Raw genomic sequence first — 18,642 nt, forward strand, 5'->3', positions numbered from 1 at the left:
GCGCCCGTTTGTGAATGCATTTCCCAGATTGTGTGAAGATGAGGCTCTAGGGACTTCAGCAGTAGACTTTGCAATATTTCCCGATGAGTGTCTAGTAGATGCCACCGGCCGAGTCATGATTCAAGGCATCCAAGACATGTCAAGACATTTGAGGAGGGCTTCGCGTCCGTGAGGAATCTCAGGCGCATCTCAGCCGCAAGCTAGGCGAAGCAAGGAAGACAGACATACAGGTGGCCGATGTGCCTCGGACATCGTCCCAATATTAAAATAAAATGAGGATCACTAACCCCGTGCAGCTGCGGGTTGAATTGAGCTTGCAGACCGGACTTGAGTCGGAGATGCGGATAGCGACAAGACGGAGAAGGCAATTACAGGAAATTTTCTCTCATCCGCCCGTTGTCGCCGTCGAGTGAGAGGGAGAGAGAGAGAGAGCTCACCTGCGCCGGCTTGTATTATATTGACACACGCAAGCCAGGGTGGCTATGCACGTACAGCCAAGCGGCGACGCAGCTATGCGAGAGACAGCTCTGTACAATCAACGGTCGTGAATGGACAAACATTACAGGAGACGGAGTAATATCGCCCACTGCGGGACGCGGGAACGGTTTGGGCGGCAAAAGACTTACGCCATTGTATCCACCGCCCCCTTGGGGCGACTCTATTTTTGCGCAAGGGCACTTGGTGACCCAGAGTCGCGTTCTCGGACCTGGTGAGTGAGGAGATCGCCAGAAGGAGGGGAACCAGAGAGGGAACGCCAAGTCGTGCCAGCAAAGATATGCCTCGTTGGGTTCGATGCACGCTCGGCGGCGTGTGCAAGATACTGGTGGGCAACGGATGGCGGCGGCTGCGTCTGTGCTACTCGTACGGCAGGCAGGGCTCTCTCTCTCCGTCCCTCACGGGAGGCAACGAACTTCTCTGTGGCCGGGCAACGCAGGGCCGATTGGCTTGGTATGTCGTAGTTTGCGGAGGAGTGGGCGTGTGGTGTTCGGTTTGCCCTGGGAGCCACACGGGATCTGGCGCATACTGGCCTGCCTCGTGTTGGCTTGTTGTACGTGAGCCGCCGGGGCGCCAGTCCGTTCGTCAATCAATCATTGTCGCGCAGTTACTGACAGCAGCACGGGGCCCCGTCAGCACGGATTGTCATGGTCGTGGTTCGTCGTCTAGCTGTCTAGGTAGTCTGCCGCCCGCGCCGTCCAAGAAATGGAGGCCCATTGTCGTCCTGCAGGCCGTCATCATTGATGATCGCCCTTCGGCTCTCCCCCCCCTTGCCCTCCGCCCGTCACCCCAGAAACCAAGAGGGGGGGGGAGGCCTTAGCAAGTTAGCATGCTGCAAAGCAACAACCATCAACACCAAGAAGAAGAAAAAAACCAAGGCTTGCAGGGCTTGGTAGGAGAGACAACGGCGCGTCAGCCATTGGCTTCAACGGGTGACGGTGAAGGGGTCTGGATGCACCATCGAAGCACCATCGAAACGGTGCAGGCGCATATGGACACATGGACTCTGAGAGAACCAGTCCCAGGGCACAATGAAACAGAAAAGGTAAAAAAAGAGATCGTTCGAACTATTCGCTCGGGAGGCGTGGCTTGCAGGGATCAATAGCTCAGCTGCTCTCCCTCGAGCGACGATTATTCGCTGCCTGGGCTGCCGTGGCGCAGTGTACAATCCCGCGGCTCAGTGGCTTGGTTTAGCAGCCTGCGTGTGTGCCTTGGTGCTCGGGGGGGTTTTGGGAATTGGACAGTCCATCCCATCCCAAATGTCGTCCCGTCCGTTCCGGGGGCCGTTCGCATTGGTGTTCGGAGGGAAAACTCAGTCAAGCTGTCCCATCCAGCTGCGTGTTGGAGAACCGCAGCGTCGGTGCCGCAGAATGACGGACTGAAGAAACAGTCAGTTCCTGGTACGGATATTTCGTACTGAACTGATACTCTGTCCCTAGAGACGGAAAGTAAATACGGAGCCACCCACCTGGGTGATGACGGGAGCTCAGGCGCGGCTTAGACCCACTCCACTGCCGGGTGCCCGCTCCACTACCACTGCAAGAGGGAGCGAGTCGTTGCCCACAGAATCCACGTCTCGTCACTGCCGCAATTCAAGGCCAGCCGGGGCTGTTTCGTTTTAAAGACAAGAAAAAGGCAGACACGTCCCCGACAACCGCAGGGAACTTTCCTGCTGCCTCTGCTCTTTCTGATACTGCTGACCGACCGACTGACTGACTGCTTCCACCTGTCGTCTTCTTTTTTTTTCTCCCCCCCTCCCAACCCAACCCTCTTTCCAGTTCACATCCTCATCGCCATCGCACTCACTTTTGGCGCCAGACCGACAGAGACAAGACGGCTACCAAAGAACATCGCTATCTGGCACCCCTGTACCGCTCTCTTATCGATTGGCCCCCCAAGAGTCGCCATCCACTGGGTTGCTATCCTGGGTTGTCTCGCCAAAAACCCCGTTGCCGAGCCGGTCTGAGTTTGATCTTTATTTAGACGGAGAAAAAACGCCAGGGGAGCTGAAGTGAGAGTCGGATAGCTGACAACCTCCTCAACCCACATCCCCCCTTTTGATCACCAAATAGTAGGGAACACCTACTGGATCACCAAACAACACCGAACAACGACGCCGACGAAATCATGCTTGGCAACCTCGACTTCAACCCGGAACTTGTTCCCCGCGTCAAGCTGGGCCTGCACGTCACCCAGTTCGTCCTCTCCTTCGTCATCTGGGCCTTGGAGATTGCGGTCTTCAGAGCCGATAATGCCAAAATCGTGGGCAACAATGGCTGGACTTTCGGAGTGGTAGGGCGACCCTAGACCCCCAGCGATTCCGACTGTTCCCCCTCGAAACATATATGCTGACGGTTTTGCCTCGCAGTGCTTCCTCTCGCTTCCCGCATGGATTTATCTGATTATGGCGCCGCGGTGGCCGAGAACGAGAAAACTGGCCAACCCGTACGCCATGGTCATTGTCGACGGTGTCTTTACTATTTTCTGGCTCTCGGCCTTCGCCAGCCAGGCGGCCTACAACACGGCCAACCAGTGTGGTGATGCTTGCAAACTCAGCAAGGCCATCGTGGGCTTGGGAGTTTTTGTGACGTAAGTTGCCAAGATGTCAGCCTCAGTCGCCCATGACACTGATTTTGTCGCATAGACTCTTCTTTGCCGGCTCTACCTTTGTCAGCCTGTACACCCTCAAGTACTACCAGTTCCACGGAACTCTCCCCGGCTACGACAAGCAGAAGCTTGGCGGCGACAACATCGACCCCGACAAGGCTGCTTTCTCCATGGCTCCCCACGACGAGGAGGCTTACGCGCCTGTCCAGATGGACGATCACAACGATGACAACACGACCCTCTACGGCGGCACTAATGCCCCCGTTGGAGGCTACAACAACTCCAGCTACAACAGCCGCTACGGAGGTGCTTCCGCCTACGGCCCCGAGGACGACGACCCGAACCGTTACGGCTCCCTGCCCTCGCGCCAGAATGGCGCCATGTTCGACAGCGAGACCGAGTACCATTCCCAGCAGCCCAGCGTCACTCCTGCGGCGGTACAGCCCTACACGGCGCCCCAGCCCTACACGGCGCCCCAGCCCTACGCAGCCCCCGAGCCGTACGCGGCACCCGCCTACGACGATGACCGGCCGGCGCAGTTTCCCACTGCCAACTACGATCGCACGATGCATTAAAACGAAGCTTTTTTTTCAGCGGGGAACGAAGTGGTGGACTGTGGGATGAACTGTGGTGGCAGGGCAATGGCCCGAGCAACCATGGGATATTTTTTGTTTAAAGGGACTATGTCCAGTGTTCACATAGAGGGCTTGGATTCTGTTTCCGGATCACGGGGTGTTGTTGGCGTCCCATTTGTACAAGGTAATCGCAAAGATACCAGGCATGAGCTCTATAGGTAGTAGACATCAAATTTGATGACGTGACGTTCAAAAGTCGACTAAGGGGGAAAGAGGCATCTCGTCCGGAGCGTGAGCGTGAAACATGTTTCTTTGTTTGTATGCAGAATTGTCTAAAACGCCATAACTCCTCTCTCGATAAGGGGACGCGACGGAATCCTCTAAAGCCAGGCTCTCTTTCCTTTTTCCCCTTTTTACATGCGACGTGGTCCTCCTATCCGGGCAGTTTCCTCCCGGATTTGCTTCTTTGCATATACATTATGTATATATGTGCGCGCGTGTGTGTATGTGTACTCGCTCGCATTAAGCCTTTCCCGTAAGCCTCTTGATCCTGCGGGCGATGTCGCCTTGCGTCTGCTGCATGGGGTTCAGCTTCCTGTCCCTCGCCATGGCGGCGACGTCGTCGCCGTGCTTGGCCGTCAGCCGCTCGAGCCACTCTCTCTCCTGTTGGCTCATGTGCCTCGGCTTCTTGACCCTCGGGATGGCGGCGTCTTTCTCGAGCAGGCGGATGACCTCGGGCCGGCTCTCGTCGTCGATGCCGCCCCACTCCTGCTCGGCGCCGTCGTCGGAAGAGCCCTCGGCGTCGCTCTCGAGGGCGTTGAGCGGGTCGTTGAGCGGGTTGCTGCGCCGGTCGCTGCCGTAGTGGATCTTGATGATCTTGCCGTTCTCGTCGCGCTCGACGCGGGCCTCCTCGAAGATGACCTCCTCTGTCGGGGCGATGGCGAAGGGGTCGCGGCGGGGGCGGCGGGAGGCGGAGGAGGAGGGCGCGGCGGACTTGCTCTCTTCGACCTGGGACAGGGTCCTCTCGACACCGCCCGTCGGCGCCTTGAGGCGCGCCGTGAGGCCGAGGCGGCGGTAGTTCTGCGTCAGGGTCTCCTTCTTGTTCCTGGAAAGGGGGGGGAAGAGGAGAACGCCAATGTTAGCTGCTATGTACATGCTTCGGTCGCGGCCAGGGACGGAGGGACGGAGGGTCGGCCGGGGGCGTACCAGTTCTTTGCGATGATGTCGTTGCCCAGGGGGTTCAGCTGCTTCTTAGGCCGGTTGGGCATCTTGACCTTTTGGCGGCTGGAGCGGCGCTTCTTCTTCTGGAGGACGGAACCCATTGCGCGGACTGTTTACGATTCGATCTTCTGGGAAAGGGGGGTGGGTTTATGCGACGAGATTTGGGCACAACGAGACAGGTTGTGGTTGCGTGAGATGGTGGTGTCGTGGATTTTCGAGGCGGGAGGGCAACGGTCGTTTGGCACCGGAGGCGTACTTCAATTCAAAAGTGCTTGAGCGCCCTCGAATTTTTTTATCTTATCGGGGAGGGGTGCGGGCCTCCCCGTGTTCTGGATTCGGATTAGCGTTTTTTCTACATCGGGCACTGACCGACAACTCCACACCACTGGGCCCCACCACCGGGCCGGCCGCTACCCTCTTCAGCTGTTCGGTCCATGTTCATGTCACTGTTCACACCCTAAGTATACAATAATAGGAAACCCCCTACAGCATCTGGCTTCAACCCTTGCCGGACTCTCGCACCCGCAAACGCCGCCGGCTCACGAAGTCAGCTTGGTGGGCGAGAGTTTCACGGTGGGATGGGGTCATGGCACGCGTTTGATCCCGAGGGAAGTTGCTCTCGTCTCATTTATAAGAATCGCCATGCATCGAAGCTCACAGGGCCGCCGCTATCGACCTCCTGGTATCCCACCACTTCCCCACCATATCCACGTAGAACTGGTGGTAGGCCCCCGCGTCGTCCGGCACGTCCACCCTGCCACCCTCATAGTGCCACGGCTTGTCCTTGCCGATGAAGTGCAGGATCTTGTGCTCGTCGCGGTACCGCAGCGCCGCGGGGATGTAAAACCGGTACACCCGGTGCATCTCCATGTTATATGTGAAGCTAAGCCGGAACCAGTTGCGCCCAGTTCCGCCGTGGTTGTCGCCGTCACCGGGATCCCTACTCCCGGGCTTCTTGTTCTGCAGGAGCAGCCTCGACGGGTGGCTCCGCGTGCCGTCGCCGAAGAAAACGTTGAGCAGGCCCTGGTCGCCCCCGTCGAAAGAGTCGACGCACGCCGCGAACCGCATCAGCTCGGCATGCGTCGCCGCGTTGGGCTGCAGGAGCATAACGCCGCTGTTGAAGCAGTCTGGGAACCCGATCTCGGGGGCGGCGGCGAAGCCAATGGCCTCGGGCAGGTCGAAGAGGTGGTCGAGGTTCGACATAACGAGGGTGTCGGAGTCGAGGTAGAGCACCCGGCGGAACCTCGTGAGCGACCAGAGCTGAATCTTGGTCATGGTCGCGTGCAGGTCCGGGCGGCCGATGATGTCGAGGTTCGAGGTCGACAGGCCCGCAACTGCGGAGACGGGGATGACGAGGTCGAAGACGGCGCCGAGCTTGCTTACGGCTTCATCCGACATGGTCTCGGGGGTCATCATGACGCACCGCGGGATCGTTGTGCCGGTCGATTTGAGGGACTCGGCCAGCACGGCCGCAGCTGTCGGGCCCGTGTGTAAGTCGGCGATCGAACAGAAGGGGCTGGACACGGCACTCACCTACGACATACTCATCATTCGTTACGAGCTGTTTTGTATGTTAAGTCAAGGTTTCGCCCATGGATAGTTTTCCGGGTTCTTCTTACAGTGCAGTACGCGACGTCTTCCAGAGTCAGCTGGAGGCTACCCATGTTGGACGAGTTCTTCTTCTTCTTCGTCGTCGTCGTCGTCTATAGCCTGGAGACTGAGTGTAAGTCGATACAAATTGTGTTGGCCAGGTCAAATTAAACTTGCATACGGCCAAACAGTGCAGGACACGGATATATAGCTGAGGGGAGCATTCCTCAAGCGTAAAGTATGCATCGCCTCGCTCCCCAGCACACCAGGGACTCCCACGTACCTATCCAGCACCATGTTCACTCCAAGATTTGGAATCTTGTTGGAGGGCGTGAGCCAACCTGACTGGACGCCGTTGTCCCCAACTCCCTGCTGAGTCTGTAGCGCCCGTCTCCGTTGGATCATCTCGTCTTTTCTGGGATGCGTACATCGTACTTATGCCAAGGAAGAATGTACTCTGTCCACGACGTCCTCATCTCAGCGGTTTATCCAGACTACCGACGGACCCAACTCTCTGAGATGATCTGCGCATGGATGGGGCGACATTCGGAGGACCGGACGGTACACGGTTCTGTCCATTCCATGTTAGCAGCGTGGATTGCAGTAGCGATTGGGTAGACGTTACAGCAAGTATGGGATAAGCCGCGCGTTGAAACCACCTCGTCGCCCGTCGTTTTGCGCGTTGAGACGAGGCATATCTTACTGTACCCAGGGACAGGTCTGGCCTGGGCAACCTGGCATGTGGTATGTGGTGTGTGGTGTGCGGTGTGTGAAAGGTCAGACCAGGCCGCAGGCAAAACTTTTTGAGGACTAGTCCTGTATTTCCATCCTAGCTTTCCCGCAACGCCTCGGAATGCGCGGGGTGGGAAATCTTAACTTCTGGATTACTCCCCCCGCGTCAACCTCTCGACAGCAGAACGAAATGGAGCAGCCCGATAATGTCTCCATGGCGTAGATTACGACTTTCTTGACGGGCTCACGATGGATTTCCAACCGTCGATCATACTGCATCTCTCCAGCCTCGGTTCTTGAGATGTGGCCCGGCGGCTTCTCGCACGTCCAGAATTTCACCGTTGTCTCGCGTTTGACAGCTTTGTGTTCTCTGCGAGCCCGCGTCCACCAGCCTGCGCCCATCGTCACACGGCGCATCTGTATTGTGTGTGCCTCGGCGGCTTAGTGTGGCTGTGTGATGCCGAACTATGTTGAGGGATAAAGCATTCAGCCCTAGCAAGCTTTCGGCACCTTGTATACTGTACTCGGTTCCTTTGGCCTGCCGGGTTGAGGGGGTGGGTATGGCGTGAAGCTTATCAGGTTCTTGGGGCGAGGAGACGCAAGCCCCCCTCGCCAGAGTTCGAGGCCGGATACGTGCCGGCCAGTACGGAATTCTCTCTCGGCGGTTGTTGTGATATGGCAACTACGTCGGATGCAATGGTTCCATATCGATTATACCGAGATGCTTCGATTTTGATTATCAGGCATGTCTAGCCGAGACGATGTTCTCGATAGGCCGGAGTACCACGTCCCATGTCAGAGAGTTCACTTGGCTGAGGGGTTTGAGCAACGTAAGCAAGTTATGGTGTTGTCCTCCACCCCAGTGCCGGCGAGCCATCTTGATAGCAACACGTAGACGCCAATACCAAGATGGGGCCAAGGAAGGCTGTTTGACGGCGGCAGCTCGGCGACTCGGTTTCCCGCATCCAATAAACATTTGGCGTTTGTGGCGCAGAAAAAGGTTAGATAACCGGCCGTTGCAGTCTCGGCTCTTGGCCCGTTTCCAATGTAGGTACGGATGCCGTCGGAGGGCCGGCGACGGGTGAGAAGCTCACGGAAAAGTCCAAGAAGTTCGAGTCGGAGAAGGCCCCGGAGCTGCCCGGGGTCTTCGGAACCGGGACCGCCGTTATCTTTACTCAGGACGCTACGGAACTGCCCGAGAAGAGACTAAACACTGGTTCTATCACTGCTGGTTAGGACTTGCGGACTCCGTAATATACCAAGTTCTTCTTGGTGCTGTGCATTGATGCTTTGATTAACATTCTAGGTAGCTGTGTTACCTTTCGTGAGTAACCTGTCTATCTGAGTAACTTCTAAACCAGGCCACTCACTGACTATACCAAGTCGCCATTTGTAGTACTGTAGTCTTCTTGGCTATGGGTCGTGTTAACTGGGCTACTGACACCAAGGAACAGTTGCTGCCTTTGGCGTCACTTCTGGCAAAGTGGCGTAGCAATCGGGATGCTACCTATTCGGCGGCGCTTGAAAACAGGTGCGACGCGGTGCATGTCCTCCGGTGGCAGGGGGTCGCCAGCTTTCTTCCGGGCGTGTAAGGTGGGGGGGTTGTTCATGTACGGATTCGAATCTGGTCTACTAAAGAAGTCAGACACTCTTGTCGAATCGTTAACGAATATGGTTTTCAGTTGTCCGAGACATTGGTCGGCGCTACCCCGGCCTTGTCCCACTCAACGACTCCGGAGCTGTCAAACCTTACATGGATATTTGTTTCTGCGTGCGACCTCATGCAACACCCTCCATGACTATACTATACCTGTTCAGACATCTCGACGCAGGTACTGTACGGTTCAAATGAACTCTTCTGGGGTCTGCTGGTATTGTGGCTGATGTCACGCATCGAACAAGGGCAGTCACGGTGGCTTCGGATCTTGTGTCATGTCCAGTCTCATTTCAACGTCAAAAGCAGATGGTATATGGGCCCTATGGATATCTACAGGTCGTCACGCGTCAACTTTGCTGCCCCGCCCGCAACAGAGAGCCCTCACACCAGTTTCCAGACGCCGTCGTTGATCTCGATCTTGATCTCGCGGTCCTCGTCGATGCTCTTGCGACCGGCGTGGAGGATGGCTGTAGTGGCGATGGTGTTTTTGAGGGTCGGCAGGCCCTTGGCGTCGAGGTCCTTGGGCTTGAGCTGGCCGGCGTTGACCTGCCTGCAGCCGTCGACGAACTTCTCGAGCGAGATGTAGCCGTAGCCGGTCTGGCCGTTGAAGTTACCGTCCTCGTCCGGGGCGTAGCGCATGTAGAAGGGGTTGTACCACATGAGCTGGCCGGCCGAGTCGTCGGCGACGTCGTAGCCGCGCTTGGCCTGGTCGACGCGGATCTCGCCGTTGGCGGCGAGGTAGTGGAAGTACTGGTTCGAGTGGACGCCGGCGCGCTGGGGCGCGGTCCAGCTGGCCGTGTAGACGCCCGTGGCCTTCTTGCTGGGGTCGCCCGTCTTCTCCCAGTGGACGAGGACCGAGATGGTGTCCTCGGTGACCGGGTCGCAGCCGAGGCTCGTGGCGATGCCCTTGGAGGCCGAGGCCGAGACCTTGACGGGCACGAAGCCGAGCTGGGTGACCATGGAGTCGCAGATGTCGACGTGGTGGCTGTTGAGGTAGTACGAGATGTCCGATTCCTTGCCGGCCCAGGCCTTAAAGGTCTCGAGCTGGGACTTGGGCTGGGACATGTAGCTGTAGAAGTAGTTGAAGTCGCCGAGCTTCTGGGCCTTGAAGCGGGCGTCTGAGTAGGCGGGGTCGAAGCGCTTGTGGTGCTCGATGAAGACGTATACGCCCTTCTTCTCGGCGGCTTCGATGAGGGCCTGGTGGTGCTCGAGGTCCTTGACGGCGGGCTTGGTCAGCAGCACGTGGATGCCGCGCTCGATGGCGTAGAGGGCGATGGGGTAGTGGGTGGTGTCGGGGGTGAAAATGGTAATGGCGTCGCCCGCCTTGAGGGCGTCGATGGCCGTCTTGTACGAGTCGGAGTCCTTCTTGTCGTTGGCGGGGTACGAGTCGAACGACGTGTCCAGGCCGTTGTAGACCTGGGTGATGTTCTTGTCGAGGTGTTCCCCTTTGGGTCGGTTGTTAGTCTTTCGTGACGACGAAACAGAGGTCGAGGGGACGGCGACGGGGGATCAACATACTGATGGCGGGGAACTTGGTGCCATTGACGCCAACCATGCCCAGCTGGTTGACCTTGCCTCTCCTCCTAAGGTCGAAGAGGGTGAGACCGACGACACCGACCTTCTTATCTGAGCCAGAGGCACCGCCGCCGACAAAGCCGGTGGTGTACTCTCCAGTACCGACCTGTGTACTATATTAGCCACGAGAAAAGCGTAAGAGTCGGCGGGTGGTGGGCGGTGGTTGCTTACCATCAAGACGTTGAGAGGCTCCATATTGGTCGCGTCTTTTGAGTTCAATGGCTAAGATTTTTGGGTTGGTGGAGGAGGGGCTGAAAGAGTTTGGAGGGGAGGATGGAGAAGACGAGACGCGGATGCTTCGACGGGGGAGCGAAGACCACGGTCTATATAAGGGGGGGGGCGGACTATTGTTGGGCTAAACAGCATGAGAGAATAGCTCGGGCGAGAGACAGCGAGAGAGAGCACAGGCAGAGAGCAGAGGATGAACAGCTGGGAACCAACGCCGCAAAATTATTCTGGATGAAGCTCGCCGTAGCGGCCGATGGTAGGTAGGTAGCTCCCGTCTCGTCGCGTACTTTAGGTGCTTAGGTACCTTACCTACTACTGTAACTCTCCCCCACGACACACACAAAAACGACGAGCAGCTGGGCCCGGAAAAATTGAGGGGCAGAGATGAGGAAGGTGATTGGAGGGATTTCACAGCCCCCGCACTCCGTGCGTCAGCTCCCCCCTCCAAGTTGCTCCAACTGCCCCCGTCTATACCCGCCCAGATAGTACGATGGAGATTTGCGTATTGGCCTGTGGCCGCTTTTCAGAGCGCGAATGGAGTATGCGCCCCTCGTTGGTGTTGTTGCTCTTGGCCTGCCTCCTCGAACCGGCGCGGAATTGCTGGGATGGTTGGGCGGATGGATGGATGGATTAATCTTCAACGCCGACGAGCGCCAACGGCCATGCTCTGCAACCTGCGTGCCGTGGTATCGACGGCTATGCCCGAACAGGTACCTAGGTAAGAATAGGCTGCGAGAAACACGCCGTGGACCTGACGCTCAAACACGTGCTGGAGGAGGGAAAACGCAGACTGCTGTGGCCCTGCCCACCCCGTAAAACTTGCCGAGAGTGTCCGAAGGTACGGTGCCGTGAGGGCCGGTGGTCGGAGCGCGTAGCGGCCGGCGCAAAGTCCACAAAGTCCATCCATAACTGAGTAGGCGGTGCCAAGTGCGCGAGGATGGACGAAACGTGGCTTGGTCGACACCTCCCTCATAGAGGATTGGTGGCTATATCTTTTTGCTGTGCGCCTTTTTCTTGGCTTCTCCGAATAGCTGCTGCGTGTCGAGCTGAAGGCAGCCTCCACGATGTGCGGCTTCTTTGTGGCAGCCATGTCGGATGGCAATGACATGGATGACGGGGGCCATGGAGGGGTAGGACACGGATACCTACCTAGCTACTGTGGAATGAGGGGGAGGGGGAGGGGCCGTGGGGACCCTGGACATGCGGGGCGGAGCCGTGCCGCTCTTCCATTGGGGTTCGATGAGGTGTGAGGCGCTGTCGACATGGTAACGGCGCGGGACGCCCGATGGCCATGGAAAATAATGCCGTTTTGCCTCGACAGGGAGAGGGAGAGAGCGTTGGCCGGCCGGTTGGAGCAAAAAACGCCGGGAATTCCCTCTCGTCCAGTGGGAAGAGAACCACACCGGTCGTCACTGCTACTCGATTTGATGTCGAGCAAGACGATTCGAAAAGCCAGGAGCCCGTCTATACCTGTTGGAACCCGACTTGGCCGCCTGCTACGTTCTCGGCTTAGATAAACTGGACTATCGATCCTGCTGGAGATGCACGCACGAAGAATGAAGCCGCAATTTTGAGCTGGCGCTCTGGCCGAATGAGAACCCCCCGCCCCCACACAGGCCAACTGCCCCGCATCATCGTCCAACCGCCTACCTTGATCCATTGCGCAGGCGGAACTCCTATTACATGGCTACTTCATAGTTGTGGCATCCTTATTGCGATTGCAAAGTCAATCTGACCTTTTCCGGACAGATATTGCAAGTTGCCGTTACGTGGCTGATCCCATGTCGAAACGCCTGCCAGTGGTGGCTTTTTGCTCGAAATGGGATATGTGATGGGATTTCTTGTTCGTGAGAGCAGAGAAAGAACATGGCATACAGGTAGCTAGGTAGATAGGTAGGTAAGTCGGTACTGTTGATTAATCCCGCTCTAGCCGGCTAAAAGTGACCACCCGCAGCGGGCTGGCATACAAGAGACTGTGTCTCAGTCGACTGAGAGTTTGTGATCCTCGATGGCTTCCAACCCGAGTCTCGGCACCGTTTTGTTGCCTTAGACAGGGTCGGCATGGACTCATGCAATTGATTCATAAACAACGTCCGTAATTCGATGAGAATTGCCATATAGACTCATTCATTATAGAACATAGACGGTATTTAGCGCCCCTCTGTTCTCTGTTCCAGCTCCAATAGTCCATGTTCACATCATGGGCTTATGGCTGGCTCTAGACCCTTCGGTGTCCATTGTGCCCCTCCATGCTCTGCTCCAACGCCCCCCCCAAGCGAACCAGCGAACCAAGAGGCCCCACTTGTCGTTCCTACCTAGACACAGAACTCACAGCTTCCCCATTGGTGGAACATCTTGGATCGAGTTTCTCCGTCCACTGAGACGCCTCCCATCCACTCGACCTGACAACCTGGCCTGGCCCGAACCTCATCCACTCCCTGCTCGTATCGTTGGTCGACCGCCTTCCAGGCATCTGCTGTCAAGTGATCGTCTGCAACGAAGCACTACGGATACCTACGGTATGTGGTGCTAACAGGTTTCAGTCCCGCCTGCCATGGCTCACCGGCCACCACCTCTTGACTTGACCGCGGGAGAGAGAAGCCTCTCGGAAAACAGTCGTGGTTGGCTTACAATGCTTGGCCTACAATTGCTTTGTATATTCCACCAACTGCTTGCCGCAGCTAGCTAAGTTGACTCAACCACTATCGACTCTTATGACTTGTCAACCCGCCGCCTAGCCCGCCTTTTGCTGTCTTGCGCCTGCGTTGCAAGATGCCATTGATGACGGAAACAGGTACCTCTCATGCACGCCGGGCGAGCAACCCCGAGATTCGGTTATCAATCGCCGGGTGATGGCCAGGCACCTTCCGCCCTGCAGACCCGCATGTCCTACACGACGCTAACGTTCGAGCCCGGGGGCTCGACAAGCCTCACGTTGCATGGCGGAACATCATCTCTCTCCAATGGCGGCATCACGTCCATTGCCATCTTTTTTGCGCTTCCTTGGACACACGATTTCGAAACTGGTCACGCACCCATTCCTGCGCTGGGCTGCCTTACTGCCTGTCTCGTCGCAACGGCTGGAAATGTCTAGCTAAATGGCGCATTCAAACTTTCCCATTAGATTCGACACGCGGCACAGAGCAGCATCGTCGCTGCCGTCTACACGTATTCTCGGGGCCCCGCGGGCCATGGACCACGGGCGTGGGCTGTGAGCTTCGAGGGAAGTCCCTTGTTGTCTCAGATGCCCCCCTCGTCCTGTGACGGTTTCTCTTCTATGTCTGGCAAACAACCAGCCCCCCCCCCCGCCATGGACAAAAATCCCGGTCAATTCCCCGAAGGTCAATGGGCTGGGCTGGGGAACAAGTACTTCTCTCTGGCCAATATCCGTGGCGCTGTCCAATCCCCTTCTATCCAATGCGTCTTGAGCTCCTTGAATTTCTTCAACGACGGCTCCAGGGACCTCCATTTTCCTTAGGTACTTATATTGAAGTAGCGTTACTACCTCGAATCCCACCGCAACAACAGACCGCAGACAGCATCATGCATGCCGCAGGGCGGATGCCGGCGACACACTTTCAACTCTGCGCACTCCACCCCCGTCCCAGGTCATCTTAGCGTACTCTTTTCTCAAGTCTCCGATTGCCCCTCCCCCTCCTCCTCCTCCTCCTCCCCCTCACCCCCCAACCGGGGTCCGAGTGGCCCCGTAAAGCGCAGCTGTTTGCTTCTCCGGCCTTGGCTTCGAGTCAACACGATGCTCGATGGTTCGGGCCAATGTCCACACGAGCAGTCCCTCGCGACACGTCAAATATTTATCCCCAGACTCATCCCACCCCACGCGGCGTCGCTGGGCCTGCTGTGAACCTATTAGCTGATAAAAAAAAAACCTTTTGGCCGCCTCTCGCCCTCTTCCCCTATAAATACAATACCGGCCGCTGCCCGTTGCTTTGGTTCGCGCTTCTTTCCCCCCCTCACTGTCAACCCACCTCGCTCCTATCCTCCATTCTCACTCTCATCTGCCCCTCCTCTCTCGCTCCATCTGAGATTTTTGTGTTCTCCTCCATCTACCTACCACACCAGCCCACCATGACTGCCTCCAACGGAAGCAATGGCCAGGCCACTCGCCGCCCCCTCCCCGTCGGCATCTACGCCCCCACCATGACCTTTTTCGACCCCGAGACGGAGGACCTCGACATCCCCACCATCAAGAAGCACGCCGAGCGTCTTGCCAAGGCCGGCCTCGCTGGTCTGGTCGTCATGGGCTCCAACGGCGAGGCCGCCCACTGCACGCGCGAGGAGAAGCTGGCCGTCACCAAGGCCACCCGTGAGGCTCTCGACGCCGCCGGCTTCCAGAACACCCCCATCATCCTCGGCGCCACTGAAGGCAGCGTCCGCGGCACCATTGAGCTCTCCAAGGCTGCCGTCGAGGTCGGGGCCGACTACTCTCTCATCCTCCCCCCCTCCTACTTCCGCGCCCAGATGGACGAGACCGCCATCCACGACTACTTCATCGCCGTCGCCGACCAGAGCCCCATCCCCCTCGTCCTGTACAACTACCCCGGAGCCGTCTCTGGCATCGACATGGACAGCGACCTGCTCATCAAGCTGGCCGAGCACCCCAACATTGTCGGGACCAAGTTCACCTGCGGCAACACGGGCAAGCTGACCCGTGTGGCCCTGGCCACCAACGCGAAGACTCCCTGGTCCGAGGGCTCCAGCTACATGGCCTTTGGCGGCGTGTGCGACTTCACTGCTCAGACCCTCGCCAGCGGCGGCAGCGGCATCATTGCCGGCGGCGCCAACGTCATGCCCAAGGTCTGCGTCAAGGTGTGGAACCTCTACTCGGAGGGTAAGAGGGACGAGGCCATTGAGCTCCAGAAGAAGCTCAGCCGCGCTGATTGGTTCCTGACCAAGGCCGCCATCGCCGGTACCAAGGGCGCCATCCAGAGCTACTACGGCTACGGCGGCTTCCCCAGACGTCCTCTGAGACGCCTCGAGAAGGCCAAGACCTTGTACATCGAGGAAGGTATCAAGGAAGTCATGGAGATTGAAAACTCGCTCTAAGCGAACGACTTTCATTTTCCGTCTCTTCATGATATTTTCACAATGATAACTCATTTTTGGAAAAGGGAAAGGGAAAAAATGAACCCGTCCATGTGCGGGCGCTTGCCCGGCGTAGGAGTTAGTCGGTGGGGTTCTCCCCCCCTTCAGCCCACCACCGATCGCGGCCGTGGGGGTGGGGGGGATTGTTTCCCAGGCTCGGTCTCGGGCAAAAAGCCCGGGGTGATGATGCACCGAGGTCAAGGTCTCTACCCTTTTCGCCATCAAACACCCCCACTAGCCTACTAGACATTCGGGACATCTCATCCCCCTTTGGTGGGCGGAAACCGAAAATATGGGCAGGCATCCGTGGGGGTTAGTTAGCTTTCGCTGGGAGTTTTCACGGGATAATGATTTGAATGAAAGAGAGTGAGAGAGAGCTTGCATCGGCTTGGTTGGGTTTTGGTGTTGGCGGGCATAGTAAGTAGGACCGGTAGTCACACAAGATGACGCCGACGCGCCCGAAGAATTAGCATCTGGATGGGCTCTTTAATAGATTTTATGCATTCATCATTGGCTCGTACTTCGTTGGAAATAATTCCTACTGTCTAACACATCGCATGTATGCTGGTGCCTTTGGCAACCCCCTCTCCCCCCAATAACGCATGCAAAACAGCTTTCCTTCCCGGACCCCCCCACCCGCCACCGTACATATGTTGCCTAATCTGAATTTATCAGCTGGTGACCCTTACACCCTGAACCGCCTCGGGTCCAGAGACGATATGTCGGCGCTGGAGGGCTTGCCGTCCAGGATGTACTCGGACATGAGCTTGCCCGTGGCGGGGCCGTTCTGGATGCCCCAGCAGGTGTGGCCCGCCGCGAGCCACAGGCCGGGCACCGACGTCGCGCCGATGAGCGGGCCCGAGTCATGCTGGGGCAGGTAGCAGGCCTGCTTCGCCTTGACTGGCGCCGCGGCCAGTGCCGGGCTCACTGTGGCGATGTACGAGGTAATATCGTCGCAGTTGGCCTCGTCCACCTGCACCTTGTCCGCCGTGTCCGGCAGCGGCACGTCTTCGTCCGGCTCACCTGCGGGGCACACGACTGTGAGTTTCTCGTCACGAGCGGGGGGGGGGGGGGGAATGACTAACCGCACGCGTACACCTCGCCGCCCGGCCGGGCGTAGATCTCCGGGTCGACGACCCGCTTGTGTTTCCTCCTCTGGCCCTTGCTGGCGCGGTGCTCCGGTACGAAGTCGGCAGGGAGCTTAATGCTGGTGAAGACGGCGTAGGGGCTGACGTCGGCGTCGTACACGACGCTGTGGGCGCGCAGGCCGGTGACCTTGGAGCGGGGCAGCAGGCGGCCGGTCCACGGCCCGGCAGACACGAGTACGTCCGTCACGCCGTCGATGGTGCGCGTCTCGCCCGACCCGCGGTCGAGATACTCGACGCTCTCGACGCCGTCGCCGGACGAGCTGATGCTTTTGAGCTGCGCGTTAATCCGGACCTCGACGCCCTTGTCCTGCGCAAGCGCCGCCATCGACCGGGTGAAGTGGTACGGGTGCACCTGGGCCGTCTCGGTCGCGCCCGGCATGCCCATCTCCGCGTACGACTCGACGGCCCCGCGGTCTACCCAGTCGAGGTCCCGCGGCAGCACCGATTCCTCCAGCATGGACTCGGCGGCCTCGTCTTGCTTCGGCAGCTTCTCCCAGCCTTTCTCCTGCTCCTGCTCCCCGCTGCTGCTGTTGACGCCGCCGCCGCCGTTCGTACTGGATGCGATCGCCTCTGGCTCTTGCTTCGGCGTCGGCCTCAGCAACGGCTTCGGCTTGTCGAGCATCTGCTTGGTGACGCGGGCCTCGAAACTGCCACAGTTCACCCTACGGTAGCCCCATCGCTTCTCACCGCCATGCTCCGTGGCGAGCTCCTTGTGCAGGCGGTACGACAGCGGCACGAGGCACTGCGGGTACGCCCAGAGGGCTAGCAGGCCGCCGGCCTTGCCCGAAGCGCCGGCCGCGATGGAGGTGGCCTCGAGGATGGTGACCTGGTGCAGGGCGGGGTTGTATTTCGGATGCCTGGTGAGGAAGTAGGCAGTCGTGGAGCCGATGATGCCACCACCTGCGACACACCTCTTGAGGTCAGCCTCCAGCGGGCAATACGTGGTAGTGGTGGTGGTGGTGCGGTGGCGGCGGCGGCCTCGGGGCCGCGCGACGACTCTATCAGGGAGACGTACCGACGATTACAATGTTTCGCTTGGCTTGGGGGTCCATGGTGGGCAGCGGCGGTGGTGTCAATGCTTCCTTGAGGATTCGTGAGGCGGCTAGCTGCTGCGATTTCTCACGACGCTCCTTCTTCGTCTGCGTCTTCGTCTTCGCCCTTTTCCTAACGGCGGGCATATTTCGTCACCGCGGGGGGCTGATGATTGCTCTCTCTTACGGGGGTCGGCGGGGTATCGGCTTATCGATAACGGGTGGCGATGTAGCAGTCAACGAGATGCCGGTACCGCGGCTGTGGTGTAAGTAGATCGAGACGGACAGGAGGTGCTGGGGTCAACGATTGGCCCAAGATCGAGTGCAACAGCGGACCCGTCCAGATGTGGAAGTCACCTCGGCGAGGGGGGGGGGGGGGGGGGGGGGGCAAGGAGAGGATTGTCGTCATGCCGGAAGAAGGATTGATCCGCGGCAGTCGCCCGCCTGGGGCTTCGTATCGGTGCTGAGTAATTCGAAATCGGTGGGTGGATGACGAGGTGGTGATCCTCGAGAAGCGTCACGGTCCACGTCGGTTCTCTTGCCTCGACTTGGGCGGGAGGTCCGGGCCTAACACTAAAGAGATGGTGATGAATGAGTCGTCCATCCAGCTGGGAATGCCGAACGGACACCGGAACAACGCATTGGGCCGACGATCTCCACTCTCACATGACAAGTGGACG

At 58.3% G+C, this 18,642-nt stretch overlaps 7 protein-coding genes across 7 annotated transcripts; 2 read left to right on the forward strand and 5 right to left on the reverse strand.

The window, feature by feature from the left end:
* Nucleotides 1–2,622: 2,622 nt before the first annotated feature.
* CH63R_04285 (Chaperone-binding protein) lies at nucleotides 2,623–3,677 on the forward strand (the record flags this gene model as incomplete). Its single annotated transcript, XM_018299260.1, has 3 exons — nucleotides 2,623–2,787; nucleotides 2,864–3,084; nucleotides 3,140–3,677. The coding sequence occupies 3 exons, from the start codon at nucleotides 2,623–2,625 to the stop codon at nucleotides 3,675–3,677; spliced, it is 924 nt and encodes a 307-aa protein (XP_018160506.1).
* A 522-nt stretch (nucleotides 3,678–4,199) lies between these two features.
* CH63R_04286 (Ribosome biogenesis protein Nop16) lies at nucleotides 4,200–4,999 on the reverse strand (the record flags this gene model as incomplete). Its single annotated transcript, XM_018299261.1, has 2 exons — nucleotides 4,200–4,782; nucleotides 4,884–4,999. 2 exons carry the CDS (start codon nucleotides 4,997–4,999, stop codon nucleotides 4,200–4,202), a joined length of 699 nt encoding a protein of 232 aa, XP_018160507.1.
* Nucleotides 5,000–5,552: 553 nt separating this feature from the next.
* On the reverse strand, nucleotides 5,553–6,562 carry CH63R_04287 (Glycosyl transferase family 8; the record flags this gene model as incomplete). The annotated part of the gene is made up of 3 exons (XM_018299262.1): nucleotides 5,553–6,373; nucleotides 6,432–6,459; nucleotides 6,518–6,562. 3 exons carry the CDS (start codon nucleotides 6,560–6,562, stop codon nucleotides 5,553–5,555), a joined length of 894 nt encoding a protein of 297 aa, XP_018160508.1.
* A 1,462-nt stretch (nucleotides 6,563–8,024) lies between these two features.
* CH63R_04288 (uncharacterized protein) lies at nucleotides 8,025–8,521 on the reverse strand (the record flags this gene model as incomplete). The annotated part of the gene is made up of 2 exons (XM_018299263.1): nucleotides 8,025–8,426; nucleotides 8,480–8,521. The coding sequence occupies 2 exons, from the start codon at nucleotides 8,519–8,521 to the stop codon at nucleotides 8,025–8,027; spliced, it is 444 nt and encodes a 147-aa protein (XP_018160509.1).
* Nucleotides 8,522–9,258: 737 nt separating this feature from the next.
* CH63R_04289 (Oxidoreductase family protein) lies at nucleotides 9,259–10,647 on the reverse strand (the record flags this gene model as incomplete). Its single annotated transcript, XM_018299264.1, has 3 exons — nucleotides 9,259–10,322; nucleotides 10,396–10,558; nucleotides 10,624–10,647. 3 exons carry the CDS (start codon nucleotides 10,645–10,647, stop codon nucleotides 9,259–9,261), a joined length of 1,251 nt encoding a protein of 416 aa, XP_018160510.1.
* Nucleotides 10,648–14,766: 4,119 nt separating this feature from the next.
* Nucleotides 14,767–15,744, forward strand: CH63R_04290 (Dihydrodipicolinate synthetase; the record flags this gene model as incomplete). Its single annotated transcript, XM_018299265.1, has 1 exon — nucleotides 14,767–15,744. The coding sequence occupies one exon, from the start codon at nucleotides 14,767–14,769 to the stop codon at nucleotides 15,742–15,744; it is 978 nt and encodes a 325-aa protein (XP_018160511.1).
* A 724-nt stretch (nucleotides 15,745–16,468) lies between these two features.
* CH63R_04291 (FAD dependent oxidoreductase) lies at nucleotides 16,469–18,109 on the reverse strand (the record flags this gene model as incomplete). Its single annotated transcript, XM_018299266.1, has 3 exons — nucleotides 16,469–16,821; nucleotides 16,869–17,831; nucleotides 17,947–18,109. The coding sequence occupies 3 exons, from the start codon at nucleotides 18,107–18,109 to the stop codon at nucleotides 16,469–16,471; spliced, it is 1,479 nt and encodes a 492-aa protein (XP_018160512.1).
* Nucleotides 18,110–18,642: the final 533 nt, after the last annotated feature.

The sequence above is a fragment of the Colletotrichum higginsianum genome, chromosome 3 (assembly GCF_001672515.1).
Source record: "Colletotrichum higginsianum IMI 349063 chromosome 3, whole genome shotgun sequence".
In the NCBI taxonomy this organism is placed as follows: domain Eukaryota; kingdom Fungi; phylum Ascomycota; class Sordariomycetes; order Glomerellales; family Glomerellaceae; genus Colletotrichum; species Colletotrichum higginsianum.